The sequence below is a fragment of the Nannobrachium achirus genome (assembly GCF_963921795.1).
Source record: "Nannobrachium achirus genome assembly, chromosome: 7".
Lineage (NCBI taxonomy): Eukaryota > Metazoa > Chordata > Actinopteri > Myctophiformes > Myctophidae > Nannobrachium > Nannobrachium achirus.
In genome coordinates this window covers 8,081,081-8,106,769 of record NC_137816.1, presented here as the reverse complement: position 1 = coordinate 8,106,769, position 25,689 = coordinate 8,081,081, and the positions used below count along the sequence as shown (strand labels likewise).

Here is a 25,689-nt window from a genome sequence, read left to right as displayed (position 1 = left end):
ATCAATCAATCAACCTTTATTTGTCACATACAATTTAAGTTCTAAAAAGCTGTGAAATGTATGCAGGTTAGCTCAAAGATAGTAATCAATAAAAAGACAATAGGACTAGACTAGGAAGATAAGATAATACAAATAATCAACCACTAAAAAGTTACTTCATTTCCAGTCCACATTTAGGTGTCCATATAGATAACGTCATGTCCATATGGAGGTGTGTGTGCGTGCACACGTGCATGCGTGCGCATGTGCGACTGCCCCTCCTCCCGCGCATTCCTAAGCGCGTGAAGGGTGGCCCAGTCTCTGACGTCTTTCCATGTCCATGTCGTCGTTCAGGAGCCGAATGGCGTAAGGATAGAAACTTTTTCTATGTCTCTCCAGACTAGCCGTGAGTATACTGTATCTTTTCCCGGACTTCAGCAGCTTGAACAGCCCATGTGCCAGGTGGCTATTGTCCTCCAGTATCCGCTTGGTCTTTGACCTGCACCGCCTGGTATAGATGTCCTGGATGGCCGGGGGGGGCACCTCCTGTGATCCGCCCTGCTGTCCTGACTACTCTCTGCAAGGCTTTCTGGTCTTGCATAGTGCAGTTCCCATACCAGACATGCACATGAAGGCATGATCTGCAGGCATTCCGCCAGACCAGTTTCATGTCGGTGTGCCGTTGAGACTGAATTTAAACGTAAGAAATTAGCACAAAGGCATAAAGCAGTTATGTTTGTTTTCCACTGTGTATGTGACACTAGGGCATTCACGAATAGTGATTTTTTTGAATTCGAATTATTCGACCTCAAAGTATTCGAATAGTCGGAATTCGACGGGAATTATATATATATATATTTTCATCCAATAAAAACGAGCCATTCTCGGCCTCTCAATCATTGATGCGCTGTTTCAAGTCTTGAACACAACATGCGAGTGAGGGTTAACCACTGGAGGCGGGACAGACCTGAAGGTTAGTGAAATACGATTGGCTATTGACCGTGGCATTTACAAATGAGCCGCGACCTGATTGGACTAAGCGACCAGCAAGTATGGGTGCGCTCAGTGCTTCCCCTGGAACAGTACATTTGACAGCTGTATAGTTTGCCTGCATCACAGCGCAACAGTTTCTAATCAGTTTCTCTTTCATGCTCTAAAATAAAAAGACTTTAACCCAGCGGTTCACATTACCAAACAGTTTAGCCCGTGACCCAAAATAGAAATTAGACAATCGCCCAGGACCCAAACTAGTGAAAACAGCAGATCTACAAGCTCACAACGCCGCGGCTCGCACCGTGGGCTGGTGGAAATAATAATAAAAAATGACTGTTCAAACAAATCTATAATCAGCAACAGGCAGTTAGGGTCGATCCATACCGTTATAATTTCGGTTCGGGAGGACGCCCCGACCCGAAATTATTTAGGTTCGGGGGAAGTTCATTCATACTTTCTTAACGGCTAGTGCCCAAGTCGCTTGTAAATATTGGAGGTCCGTGGCATGACGATGTTTGTGGCCGATGAATGAGCATTGCAGGGCGGATACTAGCTCTGGTCCATCGCGTCGGAGCGATGCGGGAGGTGACGCGATGGACCAGAGCTAGGCGGATACATAATTCTGACTACACTGAATGACTGGAGGTCCAGTGAGTAGCAGCTCCAGCAGGCAGCAGCACCAGCGGGCCGGGGTCTCTTCTCTCTCACTCACACTCACAAACGCTCGGCTCGAGCTCTGTCAAAAACATTTAATCTACAAGCTCACATTATAGACGTGCCGCCTCCCTTGCTGCATGTCATCACGCAGTCACAACTCGTCGTGGAAAAGGAAAACATATCAACACGGAACACTAGCAATTAGCAAAGTTGTGTTTAAGCTCCTCTTTTCTCTTTAAAGCGGTCGGCGACGCGTTAGCAGCGATTAACCTCGCCTACCAGGCTTTCTCCCGCAGCGATACACGCAGCAAAGGGGGGTGTGTGTGTGTGTGTGTGTGTGTGTGTGTGTGTGTGTGTGTGTGTGTGTGTGTGTGTGTGTGTGTGTGTGTGTGTGTGTGTGTGTGTGTGTGTGTGTGTGTGTGTGTGTGTGTGTGTGTGTGTGTGTGTGTGTGTGTGTGTGTGTGTGTGTGTGTGTGTGTGTGTGTCGCGCACGCCTCCCAGTCCACCAGCTGAATATGTATCCGCTCTCTGATGCCCAATACACGGCAACACAAGCATTTGGAAGTCGGCGTGTCTCCCACTCAAACGACGTCTGTTTCCTTGGATTCACAGCCGAGAATATGAACGTGAAGCCGGGATGAATGAATGAGAAGACACCGCTGAGTACCGAAATTAAGTCGGGAGGTCACAACATCAGCAAGCATCATGACATCAGTATATAGACAGCACCAATTCATCCACCAGGGGCATTGACAAATCATCTTTTATGACTTCCTATCTAGCCAAGCTGTATGAACCATGAATAAACAATAATAATGATAATAATTTTTAAAAAAGAAAAAAAAAAAAAAAAAAAGAGTAAAAAAAATATTTTAAAAAAATAAGCGATTTTCGAATTCAGTTTACCAAGTCGAATAGTGACGTTAGTATTCGAATATTCGAATATTCGAATATTTGGTGAATGCCCTATGTGACACCAACCAATCACATGCTGAACAATCATAATATTGTTATCTATAAGATCATGCAAGATATTAAAGTCACAATATGGAACGATAGTTACATTTCCCTCCAGTCGCCCTGCATGTCTAGCTAAAGCCAATCACAAACACTTCACTTCACGCTTCCGTGTTTAATAACTCATTGTCAGAGCTTAACGGGACATAGCGCCTGCAGGAAACCCTTAACTACATCATTCAGTCCCCAAAACTGAGTACCCCAGTCTTCATTTCAAAACCTGTGGATTAAAGAGCATTCTCTGAGGGCAGAGACGGCAGTACAGCTACCAATCTACCTGCCTGCGCTCCCCAGTGTGAAGGCTGGAGCTTGCTCTGGCCACACAAATGATCTCTACACACACACACACACACACACACACACACACACACACACACACACACACACACACACACACACACATCACTGCCTTTTTCTCCACCCCTGAATAAGTGAAGGAGCACTCCACAGGCACAAAATAATTGGAGGAGAGGAGCAAGTTGGCAGAGAATTCTCTTTCTGTGCTTTGTTTCCAGAGAAGGCTGCATCTGTGTGCAGACAGATGAGTCTTGTCAGCGGTGAGAGGCGGAGTAATAATGGCCAAAAGGAGGCAAGCTGAGTCACAAGCGATGCGGTCGTGTCATTTGTCTGTCCTAGCCTCATGCCATCATTGATTACATGGGGGTGAGTTAGTGTAGGGTTGGGCTTTGGGGGTGTTCTCATGATGAAAGAGCAACAGGGGACGACATGGCTGTTAAATCTTTTCTCTTCCTCGCTCATTATCCCCATAGAGTTCTATAAAAGCTAGAGGATGGATGCCCCGCTGCCACCTTATCATTTCAGTCAAAGTTGCTCACCCTGCGCATGCTCTCGGGAAGTAGGTTCTTTGTTAAGTATTTGGGCATGGGCAGAGGCAGACGTGTACAAAAGGGAGAAGTGGCGCAGTAGTGCACGATGGAATACTAGTAAGACGCCTCAGGGCAACATGCGATTCTTGGCTATCTGGCCAGTGATGTATATCGGACCAGTTATCCAATCTCAACAGTGCCTGTTGAGATTGGCAGTACATGCCCATATGGGCATTACCAAATATGGGCATTCCCAGATATTACTTTAATATTCATGACATCGGGACAGGGATCTCCATATATGGGCATAGAACGGACAAGGACGTAATTAATTTGCAAGTGTGATCTGGGAATGCCCATATATGGGCATGTCAGAATATGCCCATATATGGCATTCCCAGATATGCCCTTAATATTGATGACACTGGGACAGGGTTCTCCATATATGGGCATACAACAGACAAGGATATAATTCATTCGCGAGCGTGATCTTGGAATGCCCATATATGGGCATGTTCTGACATCACAAGGTCGACTATATATGGGCATAGAAGGGACATCAAGCCAGAGCGTGAGGTCAGAGCAGCAAACCCATTCAGTTAAGAGTGGTTCCCCTGACATCACAGTGACAACAGAGCATGATATCAGAGTGATGTCACAGTGACAAGGGAACCAATAGACTGTAAAAAAGTATACGACTGACTGACTGAACAGACAGACAGACGGAGACAAGCTGCGACATTTCTCATGGTATACTGCGACCTTCGGTCGCAATGAGTATATAATTGACTGACAAGAGGAAAAGAGGGCAGACTTGGACGGAAATTATCTTGTGAACATTCTGCTATACTATTTGTAACTCAACATTGCTATTATGCTATTTCAATGCAATATTCTTGTGACATGAACATATGCTGTTCTTCAGCCACTCCCATTTAAGGCCAGGGCTCCACCAAAAAGACTGCGTCGTGCTGGCGTCGGGCGCCGTCAAAAAATGAACCGGGGCGAATTTGAGCATCCGACGTCAGTAGAGCACTGTCGGCAGTAGAGCACCCTTCATTAATTAAAACGGGAGCGTTCCCAGTGTTGACGCGGCGCTCGACACGCCCGGTGGAGCCGGGGGGTAAGATATAAACTGGAGCATCCTCGGGCAACCACCGACTTCTTGGCCATTGAATGGCTCCCCAAGAAGTGCCTTGCTTGCACCGTACCGAGTTTTCCAGGCGTGTGTGTGTAGGTTCATACTGTTATTTCTTTTTTAGTCCCATTCCATATTGGTAGTGGACTGAGTTAAAGCCTATGGAATCTGTGACTCACCTTGTATCATCTCTCCCCACCTTGTGTCACTTGAGCCAGTAGGAAAGTTGAACTGAGACCAGGAGAAAGAAAATCCCTACCATATCTAATACATAACTTTGTGGAACTGGACCACAAGCTAATGAAAATAATTTCCCTTTTCATAGCATGCAGCTTCCTCGACACATCCCTGATTGGCGACAAAGTTGAGCTGAGCACTTTATCATTTAAATGAATTTTACTCATCTTTCTCGTTCCACGATGCCTCAGGAAACATAAAAGCCTGACAGTTTGTGTTAGATTTTAATTTAACACAAACTACGGAAGCAGGAAACTGGAATGAAGGTGAAGCCAGAGGCAGGAAAAGGGAAGCGGACAGTCTGACAAGTTGTGGAGATGATTGATGGACACGTGCGTGGCAACGAGGAGAATAGACATCGTACTGTATAGGCTTTTGAGGGAAAGGTATGCCATGGTGTGCTACCGTTTTTAAAGCGAGGTGGACAGTTGAGGGCATTGTGCCTTGCATTTTCCACGCAGGCTTTCGCCTGCCGCAAAACGCTCACTGTGAAACTCAAACGGCGCGCAAGGCAATTAGTCGTTCACCGTGGCGAGGTGCTCACTTAAAAATCAAACCTCGGTTCGAAGTGAAGCGGTGAATTTTTATTCTATGTGTTCTAGAGCTATGAAATCTGTGTTCTAGATCTATACTTTCTGTGTTCTAGATCTATACTTTCTATGTGCTTTAGTTCTATATTTTTATGAATTCTGAATGAATGAATGATTTTATCTGAAGGGCCAAATTGTCATGTGAAGCTTGACCAATCCTCAATCCTGAATGCACGGGACACACAAAGCCACTCCTTGGAAGCGGCTTTCACCGCTTCAAAAATCCCTCGATGACACCAAATCAGGTGCATCCAAACACATCAGCACATGCATTTAGAAATATATTCAATGACACCAAATCAGGTGCATCCAAACACATCAGCACATGCAGAGAGCAGATCACGCACAGGGCTGCGTCATTGCCTGGGCACGTTTTAAATTGAATCAGTGACATGTTGTGAAATGAATTCAACATGGACACGGTACTTTGAAAATGTCGGGGCCGTGGGACACGTGCTCTGCATGCCCAGTCCTTCATCAGACCCTGGCTGTGAAGTCTCACTGATAGATCTTGAATCATCACAAGAATGTGGGAAGGCATGTGTGTGTGTGTGTGTATGGTATGGGCATGATTACATTTCGGGGTGTTTATTTGCTGTTGCACCCATGTGGAACCCAGAAAACCCAGTGCCCCAGGGATAACTACCAGGGACGTGCTGGGCCCCTGATTCAGCCCGGGAAAAAGAGTTGGAGAGGCCCTCATTGCGCGCTATAGAAAGAGATCTCTCTCTATAGCGCTGCTGCTACACATGAGTTATATTTTGTCGTTGTCGGGTGGAAACCTTGTACGTCCAAAACCGTTTGTTTTGTATTTATCATTTTAAAAATGATTTAAACTAGTGAAAACAGACGATCTATTAGCACACAACGCCTCGTGTTGCGAGGCGTTGTGTGCTTGTAGATCTGCTGTTTTCACTACTTTTGTGCGACAGCCTTAACAACTTGGGTGCCAAACTCGTTCAGTAACGAGTTAGGGCCACTAGGGGTCACCCTGCCAAAAGGAGTTGTCTCGTTCATGAACGAGACAACAACTGGTACAGCGCTGCGTGCATGCTGTGACCTGTGAATGACCCTAGTCCATACGTCACCCCGTAGCTCAGAGAGAGAGAGAGAAAATGGATGCTCTAGGCTGCATTGATTTCCATTCTAGCCTGAAACATAAAAAGGTCTTTATCTATGAATGAGGTGAAAAGAACGCCAGGGAAGCAGAGATCTGATTGTTTTCACGGCGACACCTTACCGCGATGGTCGGCCGCGGTTTGGATTTTAGTTTCGCGAGCGTTTGTAAACAAATGGACACACGCACGAAGCTTCCGAGGCTCTTCAAAATAAAGCGTGAGTGAACGGCGGCAGCAGCAACAGCTAGAAATGTTAGAAACCTGAGCATCCCATGTGTTAATGAAGCAGGGCTTTACTTTGCGAAAAAAAATTGAAACTTGGAGATTCAAGATTTCTGCCCGACAGTGATAATTTACTTTGTTGGCCGCCCAGCACCCAAAATGGAACAAAGGCCGACATTTTATTAATTCTTTTTTCCTAATGGCCGGCCTGGACCGGCCCGGAATGAACCGGCCGTTCGGGAGTCGTCCCACTTTTCCCAATGGCCAGCACGCCCCTGATAACTACAATGATCGTCGATGTGGAGGAAGGATTCAGGAGGGAAATGGCTGCCAGCCCACCAGATTTGGAGCGTTGACAGATCCTGTCACAGACTTCAAAACACTTAACAGTAAAGCAGTCTGTGAGAACAAAAGACCATGCCAACCAGCTCCATTACCTGCCCTGCCAAGTCAACTTGTGCCAGCATAAGCTACTGGGTCATATGGGGCATGTGTCGTAACATTTACATACCGTAATATCTCGGAATGATATTTCATATTGAATACGGTTTAGTCAAATGAGTATGCCTTGTCTTCATAGATTTATAGGCTGCAGGGAGAGGGCGAGCAACATTATGTCCAACTGCAGGAGAAAACCAGAATGGAATATTAGAAGATAAATATGAAAATGTGTGAGGAGGAGGATAAGGTGACGGGGTGGTCAGTGGACTGAGCTAGCCATCTGGTCCTGATGAGCTCATCTAGCTCTCAAATACCTGGAACGCGCCCGAGTCGCGTTAGATTTTAACCACTTTAACCATTATTTTATGCTTTAACTTAAGAAAAATAGCAGATATACAAGCTCACAGCGCGGCACCGAGTGCCGCGCTGCGAGCTTGTAGATCTGCTATTTTTGAAAAATCGTGAAAATGAGTGCAAGTCTTTGAATATATTTGACCCGATCTTTGACCCGACTTCCAAATCCTTCTTCTAAATCATGCTGTTCTCAAACCTTTTCATGTCAAGGACCCCCAAAATTACATGTATTTGGCCACGGACCCCCATCTCAAAATATGTTGTTTCAGGGACCACCCAGAAGCAAATATTAAAGTTACAAACGTTAGCTTTTAAGTAGATATATTCAAAGACTTGCAAAAAAAAACATGATTTTTCAAAAATAGCAGATCTACAAGCTCCCAGCGCGGCACTCGGTGCCGCGCTGTGAGCTTGTATATCTGCTATTTTTCAGTAGTTAAAGCAGTCAATAATCCTAGGCCTAAATGGGCTAGAGGAGAGCCATGGATGTCGATTGCCCACAATTCCCCTCAAGAATATTATCCTTCCTAGTGCCCGCTTCCATCTCTGCTCCTGCCTGTCACCCTCTGACTTGGCTTAGCTTAGATTTCCACTTTGTGTGTGTGTGTCTGCATTTTTGGTTGAGCTGTGAACCATATGCACTATCATCAAATCACATAAATGATAAAAGGGCCTGAAAGTCATCTTTCAAAATGGGGGGTGGGGGGGATTTCTCCCCAATTCCCCTTTTGTGTTTCACATCAGGGGGATTTTTACACTTTGGGGGATACTTAATAAGCTTACTTAGGCTATTGTCTGTTTCAGATTACATTTTGTAGCTCCGCTCCAATTGTGTGTGTGTGTGTGTGTGTGTGTGTGTGTGTGTGTGTGTGTGTGTGTGTGTGTGTGTGTGTGTGTGTGTGTGTGTGTGTGTGTGTGTGTGTGTGTGTGTGTGTGTGTGTGTGTGTGTGTGTGTGTGTGTGGGTGTGTGGGGGGCAATTGTATGTTGAGGGACCTTTATAGAACACACCTCCACAAGCACCATCTTCTTCTTATAGGCTTTGCCACATATGAGTCTGCAACCCACGAGTTACACAGCCCTGGTGGAAATAGTATCTGCGGAGTACCCTTTTCTATTTCTTTTTGTGTGCTTTTATTTAGACAGGACAGTGCAGAGAGGAAAGACTTGCAACACAGGTCTGCAGTTTTTCAACAATAAGATCAGAATCAAATGACCATCAACAATCCCTTTCACCTGGTTCCCCTTCCAGCTAAGTGCTAATGTTTGATAGTGGCATGTCCGTGACGTACGTCAGTTCCAAAGTCTTGTTCATGTTTGGGGCCGATGCATATTTCGGTTCGGCTCTGTCTAAACTACAATATGACGTCATTCAGAGGTTAGGGGGGCGGGGGTACCGTCATTAATTCGGCTGTTCGGTGCCACCGATAATTTGACTCCCTGAACCGAAATAAATTCTGCTCTAAAAGTGGAGTATGCATCGGCACCCTTAGTCTGTTCGATTTTTGTCTGTTCTTTTCCGTATCAAACATTTGCTCACGCTGGACCCATAGTGACCATAGTGCAGTGTTTGCTCCTCCATTCTATTCCAATCATTGTTGCTGATGTGTTTCTGACATTTGGGCAGGAGTACCTTCAAAATAATTCTCAGCAGGACTACCTTCAAAATAAATGTCTCAAGAGACCTGGCGTTTGATCAAGAAACTCTTCAAAATACGTCTCTGTGAACATGGAAACCCCACTGCGGGTCCGTTAACACTGCACACCTCAATTCTGCTTGTGGGTACCGACTGTACCGGCTTGTCCTTATGTGTGCGCTCCTAATGTCAGAAAAATGACGTGCATATATGACCGCAGTTTTTCTATAAATCCCAGCTGTGAAGTGATTAGAAGAATAGTTTCATTCCATCTGGAATGTAATTGGCTGACAATGATTTCCCAGCACTAATCTTCCACCTAACCTCCATCTGAATGACAGGGCGCCGTTGGGGCTCAGCAGCTCTACTAGTTATGGGCTGGGGCGATTAGCAAGGAATTAGTATGCATGACAAGGGCGGCATGGGGTTTGCATAGAGAGTGCTAGGGGTCTCTCCGCTCAGCCATCAAGAAAGAGCTCCACTGTGTGTGCAAGTGTGTTGGTTAGTTTTTATTTTGAGATTTCTCTGGAGGATAAGCCCCTTGAGATGCGTCATCTCGTTTTCAAGGGGGTCCTCATGTGTGTTTGATCTCGACACAAAAAAGAAATCATTCTTCCTCTCTGCCCTCCCATTGTTTATGGTGCGACACTTTCTATTTTGAACGGAGGTGCTGTGCTGTGCTGCATTCCCATCCAGTCCCACAGTGTAGAGGCTGTTTGACAGTGATGAGGCGTGCTTTATGGCTAATGGCTTTCTGACCTGCTGTGTAAAGCAGTCGCTCCTTCACCACTACACCCCACTGTGGCCTTCGAACGACAACACATTCCCTAAAGGGAAGGCTCATCTGTCTCTATGTGGTATGGATACGTTCATTTACAGGCACAGGAAACTGCTCTCCCCCCCCCCCCCCTTGAGAAGTCCCTCGAATAAACGGACTGAAAGTCTGTCTCTCCTTTGCATTCTCTTATCTTTTCAGTCCCTGGCCAAATGCTTCTCATCAAAATCAAGCTTATACTTTGCTGATGCAATGGTCGACTTCCCTTCCTTGTAGGGCTGTACTGAATGTCCGTCCCCCCCCCCCCCCCCATTCTTCCATTGAGATTTTAAAAAGAAGCTTTGAAGTCTTCATATTTTACCACATTCTAGTACTGCACAAGTGTTTTTTATGATGTATTTTGCCATTGAGATTCTCAAATGAAGCTTTGAAAGCCTGTCTTCGTCGTCATTAGGGTTGCAACGGTACTCGGTGTTACCGGTGTTAACGGTGGGCGAGCACAACACCGAGTGCTTTACCTGCACACCGATAACACCGTTAAATAAAAAGAAAACGTATGCGCTGCTCCACTCTCCCCCGAGGAAGGCTGCAGGCAGCGCAGTCATGAGCGCAGTAGGGATGTAGGCTAACGTTCGCGAACGATTCTGCTCTTTTGAACGGCTCTTTTAAATGAACGATGGGATTCGGTTCTCAATCGCAGGAGCTGTTCCTCGAGTGAGAGCGTCGAGAACAGATTCAGAATCTACGGATCATCCACAGGGGAGGCACGGCCCATCAGACTGATGCCTCGTCCCCACTCGCAGTACACATTCCAGGCGGCTAGTTGTGGCTTTATAATGGCACAGGCTGCACAGCACGCAGTAGGCGGAAAAACAAGGATGAGCCAAACAAGAAAATGCAGGGCTGTTGTAACACTAACAGTGTTGTTGCTTAATACGAAGCTGCATTTTTAATATGGTAAGATGGTTGTTGTTGTAGCTTGAGGTAGCATTGGCTGCTACTGAGTGCTCACAAGACGACAAGACTCAATGGTGTTTGAAACGGTGTTACCGATAACCGCGATGCTGACACGGACTATATTTTTGGTGTTAAAAATCTCATACCGTTGCAACCCTAGTTGTCATACACTTGTGCAAAGGACAGGCATGTTATCTATTATCAATTTTTGAATAGCACAAAATGTAAAAGCAACATTAAACATAATACAAAATTAGACCTAACAAATATTAAGATACTCAAGATCAAAATAGACAGAAACAGATATTTGTTTATCAGTTTTCAGAAACCGCTCTTGGTCTGAGCGAATTCCCATTTGGCACCGCACACCCTGGGTTATCTGTGACACACGCCACGTTTGTCTGTATTGAGGTCAGATGGTGCCCAAGTTATGCCCGGGACAGTCACATATAAGGATTAATGAATTATTAACAACCAGTAAGACTCCCTAATCGGCCGTAGGTGGCTTATCTCCACAAATAGGGCAAAAATTTGTTTTTCCCAAATCTTCCTGATCCATGTTGATGACATGAGTGTAGACATGCTGTGTAGTGATATTCGTGATTTTAGGGCAAAAACTGTAGGAGCAGTGTCCAAAAACGTGTTTTAAAAATCGGCCTGAAGGTGGCGCTAGAATAGGGCCATGTGAGAAATGAGGGGTGGGGTCTCCGCGTTGCCTTGGCGGACGAATAGGTACCGGCCCCGGCTCTCCCGGACGCTCCTAGCCCGAGTTACGGCATTTTATGTGCGCTGCAGTGGCAGGGGGTCCTCCACTGGGGGCGCCACCACTTTTGCATCCGTTCTGGAGCACCAGGAGTCGGTGGTCCCCGGGAATTCCCCGTGAGCAGCCCCGTTGGGGTGGTCATTTGGTCATTTTTGCACATTTGGTCATTTTTTACATCTGGGGGTCCCCCTGGGGCTCCGGGGGTCCTTGGAGGTTGTAGTTTGGCAGGCAAGGAGTGTGTGTGTAAAATCTGGCATGGATCGGGTCAACGGGTGCGGAGATATAAGCAGGGAAAAAGTGTGACGTGTGAGCACATTTGGACATTTTTTACATCTGGGGGTCCCCCAGGGACCTGGGGGTCCCTGGGGCTCCGGGGGTCCTTGGAGGTTGTAGTTTGGCAGTCAAGGAGTGTGTGTGCAAAATTTGGCATGGATGGGGGCAACGGTTGTGGAGATATGAGCAGGGCAAAAGTGTGACGGACTCACTGACTGACTGACTGACGCACAGACAGCCCGTGGAGGTTTTGGTAGTAAATGCGACCTACGGTCGCAATTACTGTTGTAAGTGATTTTGTTCTCTAATTCAGGTGTTTTCAAAGTGGGTGACAGGGCACCCTGGTGTGCCGCAAGAAAATTTGATAATATTTGGAATTTATTTGGACACTTGAAAAAATATTTTGTATCATTTTGAAGTACAAAGTTATTTTCAGTCAGTTCTAACCAAAATGGCTATTATCTCAACGTTTTCCTCGCAACATAATCACTGAAATATCGTTACTGTCGGGCAGAAACCTTGTATCTCCAAGTTTCAAATGTGTACGTCTTTTGGTAAAGCAAAGCCCTGCTTCATCATACAAGACTGTCGCACAAAACTAGTGAAAACAGCCGATCTACAAGCACACAACGATGCGAGGCGTCGTGTGCTTGTAGATCAGCTGTTTTCACTAGTTTAGTACATTTTATAGATGATAAATACAAAACGGAGCGGTTTTGGACATACAAGGTTTCCACTCGACAACGACGATATGCTATAAATCTAAGGTGCTGGGAGTGAAAATTATAATGTAAGGGTGCCTCGGATTAAAAAAAAATGTATGGGGTGCCCTGAGACAAAAGTTTGGGAACCCCTGCTCTAATTGCCTTGTTCTCTTGTCTCCCCCCCCCCCCCCCCTTCAGCATCGACAAGGTGTCCAAAGTGGCGTCCCCGGTGCTGGTGATCCACGGCACGGAGGACGAGGTGATCGACTTCTCCCACGGCCTGGCCATGTACGAGCGCTGCCCGCGCGCCGTGGAGCCCCTGTGGGTGGAGGGAGCGGGCCACAACGACATCGAGCTGTACGCCCAGTACCTGGAGAGACTCAAGCAGTTCATCTCCTTTGAGCTGCCCAGCTCCTGAGGGGCGGAGGTCTGCCACTGACCTCCCTCCCTGACACGGGGGGGGGGGGCTGCATCTCAATATGCTCACCAAACAACCCCCCACCCCTTCCTTCTGTTAACACCCCGGCCCCACCCCATCATCACCTGGAGGGGCCTGATCACCCGACCACGCCACTCCTCCTGACCCAGGATCTGGTACATGTAAGGGGTATAAAGGGAGACCGAGAAAGGAGTGGAGGTTATTTTGTTGCCATTGATGGTCATTGAGATGTAGCCCAGGGTCAAGGCCAGTCTGGGGTCCGAGAAGCAGCCCCACGGACCACATGGGGGTCCCCAGTTTTGGGGGAAGGAGCCAGGGCCCCGCCAGTGTTTTTTTTGCACTTTGCTCCCTGAAACTGGATTCAGCTCCTCCACCCCTGCTCCTTCTAAGCCTCTCTTGTCTCTCCTCTTTTCCATGTCTATCTATCCTCTCTATCGCTCTCTCAGTGACAGTGTGAAGCATTCCCACTCATTAGGCCACACTTACTGACTGTTCTGTCTTCTCTTTATCTGACGCTCAATCGCTTGTTTCTTTCATCTTCAGAGGCTGAGAATCGATTGAATTTAGTTTATTTTATTTTATTATAATTGTTTTTGTATTCTTTTATACCAGGTGAAGAATTATTGAATTTTTGCACCCCCGATACACTATTGAAGTTCTTGTTTTGTTTTCTGTATTTTTAAGTTCACATTCAGGGTTGAAAAACGATTGCACTTTTAATGTGCAGGTATTTTCAGGTAATCATTTTCCATGTTCTGATGTGTATATGTTGGACTTAATTTGTTGTGTGTTTTTTTTTTTTTTTTTTTGCATTCCACGTTGAAGAGAGAAAGACAAAGTGTGTGTGTGTGTGTGTGTGTGTGTGTGTGTGTGTGTGTGTGTGTGTGTGTGTGTGTGTGTGTGTGTGTGTGTGTGTGTGTGTGTGTGTGTGTGTGTGTGTGTGTGTGTGTGTGTGTGTGTGTGTGTGTGTGTGTGTGTGTCAAACTGGAGGTCCTGTGGTAATAACACTTGACGGCTGTATCAAGCAGAAACACTTGACTTGACTGTACTGTAAACTAAATCGGGGCATCATGGTGCTGAGTTTTATCTGTAGTTCTAAAGAAAACGTGTTTGCGTTGTGTTTGGTGTTCACTCGCCGATCCGCAAACTCCGCAACGTTCCATCATGTGACCTTGCGTGTTGGGTGTGTACATACTCATCAGTCATTTCACACTAAAAAAAACAAAGCCTTATGTCTGAACATTTCACCCCAAATATTCCTGTCGACTACATGTGGGGTCCATCGTGGTCTTCAGGGGACCCCGCTAACTGCTGCTATTTGTTAAGAGGAATTGGTCTGTCAATCAATCACTGTGAACAAACGGACAGTTGTGGGCGGAGGGAGCAATGCTGAAACAACAGCGAGGTACTGTTTAATGAATGACTTCATTTTGATCACTCCACCTTTCTCTGTCTGTGGAGGGGAGCTTGTGATGGACTCGCTGTTTTCCACCATAGCGGTCTACCGAGGGATCTGTTCAAATTAAGTTCCTCCTGTGCCGGTCCGCAAGTCCTCCGAACCACGGGGAGAGAGGACGCCAGGATGCTTTGGAATTAAAACAACGCATGTAATTCACTCCTCATTGTGGTGGACATTTATTGACCGTTTCAGAAATCCTGTCGTTATCGCCTGTTGCTAATGAAATGTGTGTGGGGTGCGTCGTATTGAAGAAAACACTACCACGTTCTTCAAAGAAGGAGATTTGTTATTTGGAAGGATAATTACTTGTGCTGAACGTTCAATCGGTCTGTGTATTGCTGTGAGGTGATGCCCATTTTGAGTATCCATTGTTTTGTTTTTCTTTTCTTTTTTCTGTCCTTTTTTTTCAAAGCAAGGATCTACTGTTGTGTAATCCTGGCTAATTGTTGGGCCAACATTTTGGAAGACAAGCCCTCCAGTCTATCTCTTGCTCTCTTTAATGTATTTGACTCTAGTTCCAGTTTTTTAAAGGAAATGGAAGGAATAAAATCATCCCTGCTTTAGTCGTACTCATTGTTTTGATACTGACATTTTTACAAGGTTTTCCAGTATAAACGTTGATAGAATTTACACTGTCTTCAATGCTGGTTTGTAAGATAATCATTATGTAATGTTATACATCTATATCTGCTCTATACATACAGTATATATGGGCCCTGGAAAAATGGGGACACTCTAGACTACTTGATTTTTAACACTGGAATCACAATATGCAAGCGCAGAAAGAAAAAAAGAAGCTACTAGGTTCAGATTTTGGTATTAGGTGTGTTAAACAGATTGATTAAAAGCCTTAAATGTACCGTAAAACAGATTCATGTTATTCACGTGGGTTCTTGTTGCTGCAAGGCGACAGTGATGGATGTTTTAAATGCTCATACCAGAATAAAGAATGCATGGAAGTATCGGTCTCTTGGTTATTCTTTCCTCGGTAAATAAGAACGCAGCCTACTTTGGGTTATCTTGTTATTTACTCTATGAGGAACCGCCGATCCGACCAAATACGCCTAGGGCTGTCAGGATTATGACATTTTACGTGACGATGAATTTTCTCTCAGATAATTGCGACTAACGATTTAATTGTGTTTTTGTCGTTGACAATTACATTTCTGTTTGGCTTTTAGGCTTTGAAGTTACACATGGTAGATATGACACATAAGCTAAATATACAAAGAAATTACTTGACATATTTGACAACCTTATACTTAAAAAAGAACATTGATAGTGGAAATAGCCGATCTACAAGCTCAAAACTGCGACGCGTTGTGAGCTTGTAGATCGGCTATTTCCACTATTTTTGACATGGAAACGATTATGACAATTATGAAAAATCAAGATTATGTCAAATACGATTAGATTATGTAATAATTGTGACAGCCATAAATCTCTGTCAGTCCTTGTCCCTTTAACAGTAACCCCTGTGTGCCCATATATGGAGTTGACTGATTAGGCCCGTCGGCTGGTCCTCCCTTAACTCATTCTCTGCCACGTGATGAGTTTTGATGCTGGATGGTGTTGTTCCGACACGCATTACTCCGATGTTGCGTTCGGCCAACTCTCCCCATTACTAACGCTACCTTTAACCCTGCCCGCACGTGTAGTAGGGGTGCAAAATCGATTCGAATCGTGTTTCTAACGTGGTAAGATTAAGAATCGATTCTCATTTTCCAAAAATTGTATTAGATATTATTTATTAGATATGATTTTTATTGTATTTTTTTTTTTTTATGATTTTGTCATGATTTTCGTGCAAGCATGAATAAATCAGACATGTCTTGGATTTACCTTTGTTTACATTATTGCAATAAGTTGATAAAACCTTTACAATTATAAAAGCTACGTAAATGTACTCTGCTTTCATGCCTGGAGCAGATCCTGATATATTAATTGAATAGAGAATCGTTTTGAATCAAGAATTGTTTTTAAATCGGAAAATAATCGTTTCTGAATTAGAATCGTTTGGATTTGAAAGAATCAAAAAAAAATGTGAATCGTGACCCCAAGAATCGATTCTGAATCGAATCGTGGGATACCCAAAGATTCGCAGCCCTAACGCATAGCCACGTAGTCAGAGTAATGAGACGTCGGACTAAAGTACACCTTACCAGCAGGGCCATTCAACCACAGGCTGAAATTGATTCCACACAGATCATTTTTCTTTTATTTAATGAAGCCAGCCCTTTACAATATCCATTGGCTCATGGAGGCTTAATTTTTTCACATAGAAACGTATCCTTGACGGGTACTTTAGATAATGGTCCTTAGATTGTGTGTAGACTGTTTCATGAAAGTTGCTAAAAAATCCCTGGAGAAAACGGGTTTAAGTGTTTTTCAAACTACTCAAAACGGTAGAAAATCTAAGGGCGGAGCTTACTGTACAAAGAGACAGATGTGTTCCTCTTGAGTCAAGGCACGTGTGTAAGCTTTATAGTTTTCAGACAACCTGGACAAGGATTCTTTTCAGATTCTAGGAGACCCATGGGCGTCTTTTGAATGCACCTGTGCACGGATCCGAGCGACACAGAATATTCAGCGATTTTTCTAAGGTACGTGAAAAATGCAAAATCACAGCAGAGAATGAGTTAAGCCAATGTTAATAAGACTTACCCAAAATAAACTTGGGACATTTTCAAGACCTTTACACAATTTTGAAGAGTTAATTAACCTTACACCCTGGGAAGAAAGGTTTATACAATTTGAGTGAATGGAATTGTTCTACAGTCAAGGTTGTAAATAATTTGCCCTATTTTGTTGCCCTATTTTGAGCATATAACACACTAACACGCTTCACCACAGAAACACTTAGGTCATTGTTTTCATACCCAAGTGTGGTGCGAGTGAATGGGGTCAGCTTGTCCATGAGGCTGGGATGTCGGCCAGGTGGAGGGCAGCAGAGGTAGAGAGCGGGTAAACAGAACAAGGAAGTGGCAATTCCACTCTGGAAGGGTGGGGCTAACCTTAAGTACCTTAAGCTTCATCCAACAAGTTACACTTCTGAGTACTTCTGAGTACTGAGAGTTATACAAAGCTGTTTTTATGAGCCTCCTTTTGCAGTATATGCCTATCAATTAGCCAGACCATGCTCCTTTTTGTTCGCTTGGACCGCGCGGAGGTGCGACCACCTAACCCTAACCCTAACCCTAACCTTACCCTCAGTAAAACTATGCCTAAACCTAACCCTAACCCTAAACCTAACCTCTCTGAAACTAACGCTGGTGAGTAACTAACCTGCCGACGGGCGTGAAAACAAACGGCTCCGCCCAGAACTCATGTGCGATTCCAAATCAGGCGTTGGGCGGTCTTTCCCCGAGTATTTCAGAGGGAGAAAGGCACATGCAAAATCTTGTCTTTCACCCAGTCCAGTAAGTAAATGCACTCATCCCATTAAAACCATACCTGAATACATTCACCACTGGCAATATAGCATTTGATAAAGTCGCTTTTTTGATTCAGTGCTATAAGTTGGTCCAATACAAAATGGCCATTTTTCGATGGAACAATTATACTGCCCTACAAAGCCAAAGTGCAAAGAATCAAACTGAAAAGTGAAATAAGTGATATTGCACTAATTGTCTCCGCCAGGCCGAAAGGCATGGCTGAGAGTTTTTCCCCATGTCCGTGTGTGTGTGGCACCGTTAGCCCGGGCACTGCAAAACTCTGCAAACACACTCCCTGGATGCCAATTCAGAACACCTGCTCCACATTTTTCACATAGGCCTGTTCTAGCGCTTTTGTCCAAAATCACGCAAATCAGTACACAGTATCTCTATAGTCATGTGATCAAGACGGAGCTGTACCTGATATTTCATATTTCATCCTATTTGGCTAACATTGGCTTCCAAGGTTTGCATGATTGGTCCGTTTTGAACAAACTTTATCTTAAATTTTAACATAAATGGGACCATAATTTGCACAAAATGCATATCATGGTAATTGAAAGGCAGTTTTTCACTAGCGACAGGAACCATAAAGTATTTATTACGATATTTATTAAGGTTAGAAAATCAAAGAGGAAAATGAATGGGGTCCAGTGGAGAACAAATCTTTTTGGTACCTCGCGGGGGGAAAACGGCGCAACTAGCGGCCAATCATGGGATCTTTCTCTTCCGGGAAAGCTTCATGAATAATCCAGCCAACAACGCCCCTGGCATTAAGAGGCTTTATGGAAACGCCACTATTGATAAGCCTTTTGTTGCGACCATAGGTCGCAGTTAACTATGAAAACCGTCACACTTGTCAGTAAAGCCTGTCAGAGGGTAACACCTCAATGTCCTATGACATCACATTCCGTCCTTGTCCCTTGTATGCCCATTAATGGAGATCCCTGATGTCTCAATATTAAGCCCATAGCCTGGAATGCCCATACATGGACATATTGTGTGAGTCTCATGTAGTCTATAACATAAGACATCTATGATGTCAGACGTCCGTCATATCCATATTTGGGAAAATATTGTGTCCACATTTTGTCCAACTTAAACAACCAACTGCAACTCGAATCACACCTCCTCACTTTTCGCCCTTAGGCGTCTTACTGGTATGATATTGAATGTACAGTATGATGAATATCTCGCGGAATATGAAGACAATGAACTTGAAGGCAAGGGCTGCTGACTCAACTCGCAACACATCCTTGAACCACGACCCTGAGATGCACTCTGTGTATGAATGTGCATGCAAACAAAGAAGGTTTTTCTGTAAGCTGTAATCGTGAAATGATCCCTTGTGATGGAGTTTATTACTCCTCATTCAGTGCATGGTTTCCATTCAATGCAAATAATCCATGACTCATCCTATAGTGTGAAGAGATGCATTGGACTGCAAAGTTATCAGTGGCACCTACTCTGTACTTCGTTCTAATGTCATGTAGCCTGGGCTGGCTTCCAATTTCGGGCTTTTGATCCGGTCGGGAGCGGATGGCGTCCTACGTAATTCTGTAGTCAAAACACTTTGGCAGGAAACACCAAACCGGAAAACAGTTACTTGCACATGCGCAAACTACTTGCGCATGCGCTAACTGGGTTGAAACTGATTCCGGTTTTGTGTTTCCTGCCAAAGTGTAGTCCGTTTTGAATACAAAATGACATAGGATGCCATCCGGTCTAGACCGGATCAAACAACCTGTTTTGTAAACGAAGACCAGGCTTTCTCCCAGCAGAAAGCCTGGTGAGGCGAGGTTGAATGTCATGTAGCGGTTCCAGTTCTAACCTGCTGTACCACTCACTCACCACTCTAATGTAGTTTGGCCTGTCAGTCACATTACCATCACAGCCAACCTTTTGTCAGATTTGCCTATTAACGATTAAGCAGGCGTTTTGGGATCTGTCTTTTATCAAATCTGAATGCCTGCTTCTCCTCTACGCAGCTTGCTTGTGTTTGAGTAAATCAACAACATGTTGACAAATGCAGCTCAGTGGATGAATAGAATCCATCCCGTTGTTGGGCTAATCATTCGGGAGAAGGAATCAGAACACGGCTTCCATTGTCTGAGGCACATCTTGATTAATGTTTCATATTTTCCCATTATTTATAGACTGTTCCTGACTGTGCCTTTGGTTGCTGCATCATGTCCATTTAGACCATCAGTGTTTTTTTCTTAATAGTTTCTTTTGTCACTGTTATTTTACTTTTTTTACTATGTTGTCAATTTATTCAACACATTCAGTTGTTTCTACCCCGTTGCACAGCACTCTTACTTTTATACTGTTCTATTCCTTTTTAACAGGCTTATGACATGGTCCAATAAATGAACAGGCATGTGTATCCATTGTTAGGGAAATCATCCCAGGTCTGTGGCCCTAAAACAGCACAAAAAGTGTGAATCAGTTTTAATAGCAAATGAATCAATATAATAGAAGCCTTTGTTGCAAGTTTGAAATAAGCAGTGTAATTGTGGTGCTATTGTGTGTGTGCGTGTGTGTGTGTGTGTGTGTGTGTGTGTGTGTGTGTGTGTGTGTGTGTGTGTGTGTGTGTGTGTGTGCGTGCGTGCGTGCGTGCGTGCGTGCGTGCGTGCGTGCGTGCGTGTGTATGGCGTCTGTCCGTCCGCCCGCCCGTCTGTCGGTCTGTTCACAGGCAGGCGGATGGGGGGAGCAGTTTAGGGAACGGGGGAGTTCACAGGTCCTGGGATCCTGGTAGCCACAGAACAGACAGAACTCTGTCTTGACTCAAGACAACAATGTTTCTCTCTCTCAGTCTTCTGTTTCACTCTTATAGATTTCTGACCCCCCCACCCCCACACACACACATGGACAGCACAGAGCACAACACTGACTAAGGGCCGATGCATACTCCAGTTTTAGAGCCGAATTTATTTCGGTTTGGCTCTTTCTAAACTACAATATGACATCATTCGGGGGGGGGGGGGGGGGGGGCGGGGGGTACCATCATTAATTTGGCAGTTCGGTGCTTCCGAGATTTTGTGACTCCCCGAAACGGAACCGAAATAAATTCAGCTCTAAAAGTGGAGTATGAATCGGCCCTAAGCCTATCTCGTCAGCAGGATACCTCTGCCCTAATGACACTTCCTACCCCAATGAGAGTGAAACCTTGGATGCATTAAATGAATGTCTATCCCACAACTTTCCAACATCCCATCGTGCATTGTGCAGAAGTTGCACAGAGCTTCCGGCGCCGCAGCCGAGTGTGATCTACAAGCTCACAACGGCTGCATCTGCGACGCGACGTGAGCTTGTATGTCTGCTGTTAACCGGAAGTGTGGTGCAAAAAGTTCTCCAGTAAATTCCCGCGGAAAGAGGATAGATGTGATAGCAAAGTGAGGCTGTGCAACATAGAAGTTCAGGGCCAACCCTGAGCATGGTAGGCTATGCTGAGTTGTGTGCATATCTAACCTCTGGCACCGCAGGACTAATCAGCATGAAACTTTGCACACACAGGAAGAACCTTTGTCCCAAATCTTTCAAATCGGCCTTATAGTGGCGCTATAACAGGCTGATTCATGTTTTGGCCAATAACTCTTGGACTGTTTGTCATGGCCATAAATTTAACAAAAAGAAAGATTCCCTGGATTTCTTGGATCATGATGCAACTCGCCCATTTTTTACATACTTGTCTGCTATTTTGTGTTTAATTAAAACAAACTTTTTGCTAGTACTCGTACAGATTTTGTCCAACACATTATTTCTGAAGTCATGTGATCAATGTCAGATTTGTTCCAAATTGAATTCCTTGCTTCCGATTGGCCCCTATGGATTGGCCCCTTTTGCAAAAGAATGCTAAAAATCAAGAATGCACCATCTGCCACAAATTTTAATCACACATTTACATTTACTCAACACAGAGGCAAAAGCAATTGCACTTACACAGAGTGCACCACACATGTTACAAATTTGACTTTTGCCGAAACATGATCCCCCCAACAGGGTTTTGATATACTCCATACAATTTGTCTGTATTTGCCTTCACAAGTTTGTGGCCGGAGCCTACTGCCCTACTGTATTTCTTAGACATGTTGAGGGGACTCTATAGAGCGCACATGAGCGAAACACAAACAATGTGTTCCATCTGCCATAAACTCATTTATATGACACAGCAGTTAGGCTACTGTATAGGCAACCTGGCCTGGCGGGGATCAGCGTTCCAAGGAACGCACTTCTGTTAGACAGTCTACTCAAGACTAATATGTTGCATTTTCTGTAGTAGCCATAATACTCATTTATGGCATTTATTTTGATTATTGTACTTAAAAAGAAATATAATTGGCATCATCATCAGATCTAAATAGAAATGGAGCCTTCAATCAAATGTAGCCTACAATCAGCAGTCGAGGAGCAGGTGCTTCCTTGCCTGGTTAATAAACCAGACCAAACACAACAACATGCCCTGGTGTTGTAGTACGGTCTGACACCGATCCATTGAGATTCTATTTCCTCAACCAGCTTCAAGGGTTGGCCAATCAGGGTTGTATGCTTGGGGCACGTGGTTTCTGTAAGCTTGGGGCACATGGTTTGGGGCAAACCCCAGAAATGAAAACTCTTCCTGAAATCCCAGACTCTCTTCCCAAAACGAAGTGTGTGATAGAGGCTGGCAACGCCAGGCAAGGTGCTTCCTGTAGTAGCCAATCACCCTGCTCACATGGCATAGGCCTACATTGTGGCACCACTGGCACCGCTTATTTGTGGTGTGGTGCTTAGAGCTAGAGTCAGCTCAGCTGTGTCCAGCGAACTCAATAGAGCGGGGGAGTGGAGTGGGAGACATGACTACATACCCGATGCGATACCCCCTGTGAACACAAGTCAAACGTAACGCACAATGTATCCCTGCTTTCATAGAGCCAAGTCGGTTGCATGATACAAAAAAATAGTCAAAACTCTAAATTAGTTTGACATTTGATTGGGTGCGACAAAATAGACACACGCATCAAATAGGTGATTCATCTTGTTGCATTGTGACGCGGAAGTGGCCCTGCAGCCTGGGACTCGGGAGCCCAATTTCACGCAAATCAACTTGACATGCGAAGCATTTCTTACACTATAATTAACTCGGGAGCATGCCACCGTGTCCGGGTTTATTAGGTAAACACGGCCGCTTGCCAAAACTGCGGTGATAATTCTTGCAGCTCTGCTCTGTCCCTATTGGGGCCTGACTGTTTGAATTGAGGCACAGCTCTCATTTCCAGTACAGCTAGAGTCAGCTTGACTCTCTCCGAGGGAGCATAGTCTGACTGTACGGCAGGCATGTTGTGGAACACACTGATTAGACCCACGTGTGTGACACAGACTTTACCAGTTTACACAAAGCAAGTCGCTGGTTTGGGCTGAATTATATTCGCGAATTTCAAGTTTTTCAGTGGTGGAAAAAGTAGTAGGCTACTCACATATTTTATTTAAGTAAAATTGTCAATGCTGCAATATAGAAATACTAGGTTAGAAGTAAATTTAGGCTACGCAATTCAAAATGTAGGCTACTTGAGTAAAAGTATGAAAGTCATCAACATAAATGTAGTGGAGTAAAAGTCCAATATTTTGATCCGAGATATAGTGGAGCAGAAAAAAAGTATTGGAAATTGGAAATACTCAAGTAAAGTATAAATATCTCAAAATTATCTCAATATCTCAAGTAGGCCTAGGCTACATTTCATTTAGGCTGCTACAAGTTCACCACTTAATATTCCATACATGTTGACAGCGGCCCCTATGGGTGGAAACGGGTATATCAATCAGAAATTAATTTGAGATTGATTCATCTGCATGTTATGTCCTCGTGTGTCCTCTGCTCTTAGTTGGCTTCATTATAAATTAGATCATTTAGTTGCAATTTCCCGCACAATGCCAGTAAACATAACCCAGTTATGTGCAGACATTGGTATTTCATATGGACCCACAGCGGCTCCAGTCTGGGGTAAAATTATAATGTAACATGTTATTATGAGGTGGCTCTGGGCCAGGAATCTGAGTCTTTAAAACAAATGTATACTTTCTTTGTCTTTTTTTTTTAAATAATCCTGTTGTTCACAGACATTTCGACTTTTTTTTGCATGTAGCCTATAACAAATAAATAAATAAATAAGGATTAGGATATAATAAGGAATCTGAGTCTTGAGTCTAGACTTGAGATGCTGCCTTCATCCATGTCAAAGAAAGGGGGGGGGGGGGAGTTCCTGTGGAAATAAGCCATGGCTTTCTAGGATCTCCTTTTAGTTGACTCTGTACCAGTGATTTGTACTGTCATGAAACTGTACCTTTTTCTATTGCAAACTTCTAATAAATTATTCAATCAATCACCTGTTTGTTTTTCAGATTAGGCAGGACACTAGCCTACTGTACATTTGAAGACTGTTAATCCAGAAGTCAATAGAAAATAACTAAATATACATCTGGGTATACCAATCTACAAGCATGATAAATATAAAATGTTGCCCCCCCCCCCCTCTACCCACATATTATTGGAATCCTAGAGACAGATCAGGAGCCAATCATCCCGCGGTGGGCGTGTCTCTCCCTTCAGCTGTAGTAAATAGACGGACCAAGCGGCACACTGAGAGAGAGGAGATGACTATATAATATCAGGGGCTGCCTCAGTGCCTCTGCGCCACAGCGCAAACTGACATGAATGAACGCTTTGGTCCTTGCCAGTGTGTGTGATCTGATCTGATGTCCATTCTCCGCTCAAGCCTGCAAAAAAGACAACAAACAAGACAAACCTGCACCAACTGCCGTCCGGCTGTATGCTACAGGTTGGTACACTGTTACAGGTCTCCGTGGTGGACTTGGTGGGGGGGACGGGTGTGTGTGTGGAGGGGAACCTTTTAAAATCCATCCCTGTCCGCGTGTCTCCGCTCCGCGCGTATTTATTTATTTATTTTTGCCAGTGAGTGTTACTGCTACAGGTGGGCTGGAAGGGATCGGTGTCGGTGTATGTATGGGTGACTGGGTGTCAGTGTCCCAGCCTCCCACGTAGCGCGTAAACACCCGGGACTGCCGGCTCAATACTTGTTTTGGGGTAAGTACTGTATGGGCTACTACCGGTTATCATGGCAGCGCTTCGTTTCCAGACCCATGCATCCATTCGGAGACTTTTCCGCGCGACATTAAGTGAAGAAGAGCGAAGAAAGATACAGTTATCTTGTCCGCACACAGTGGAGCGCAGCTTGACACGAAATTCTAATTAATTGTTGATTTACGACGGGGAAACCACGCTGTGTTCCACTGTTTCGAGCGCGTAATTGGGGTGTCGTGAAACGGAGAACACCGGTGCGTTTCCAAATGAATCGTTCGCTCATGGCCGCGCGATGCGCGGCACTTTGCACTGCCACGGCCACGGGGGACATCAAGTCAAGTGCACTCAGCCTCCGGAGGTCTTTCAACCAATAATCACCAGGTAACTATTTTTGCCTTTAGTTTGGACCTTTGCAGCCCATATGCATGTGCAATTCGCAGGGACAATCTAGCAACAACGTTTCTAAGTTTGTACAAGTTGAATTGAAATGGAGTTCATCTGTTAAGCAGGCTGATAACTGGTCAGTTTTCTAGATGATAAATCGGGCTGTTAATATTTGTAATTTTTTTTGGAAGGGGGGGGGGGGGTACCTTTAATTA

The 25,689-nt window shown here is 44.7% G+C and overlaps 1 protein-coding gene across 1 annotated transcript in view; it reads left to right on the top strand.

Annotated features, from left to right (window-relative positions):
• The window catches only part of abhd17c (abhydrolase domain containing 17C, depalmitoylase), a 59,820-nt gene extending 45,939 nt beyond the window's left edge, over window positions 1-13,881 (top strand). The window contains exon 3 of the mRNA XM_080729429.1: window positions 12,879-13,881. Coding sequence (XP_080585555.1) covers window positions 12,879-13,098 — 220 coding nt within the window. The 3' untranslated portion in view covers window positions 13,099-13,881. The remainder of the gene's footprint in view (window positions 1-12,878) is intronic.
• Window positions 13,882-25,689: the final 11,808 nt, after the last annotated feature.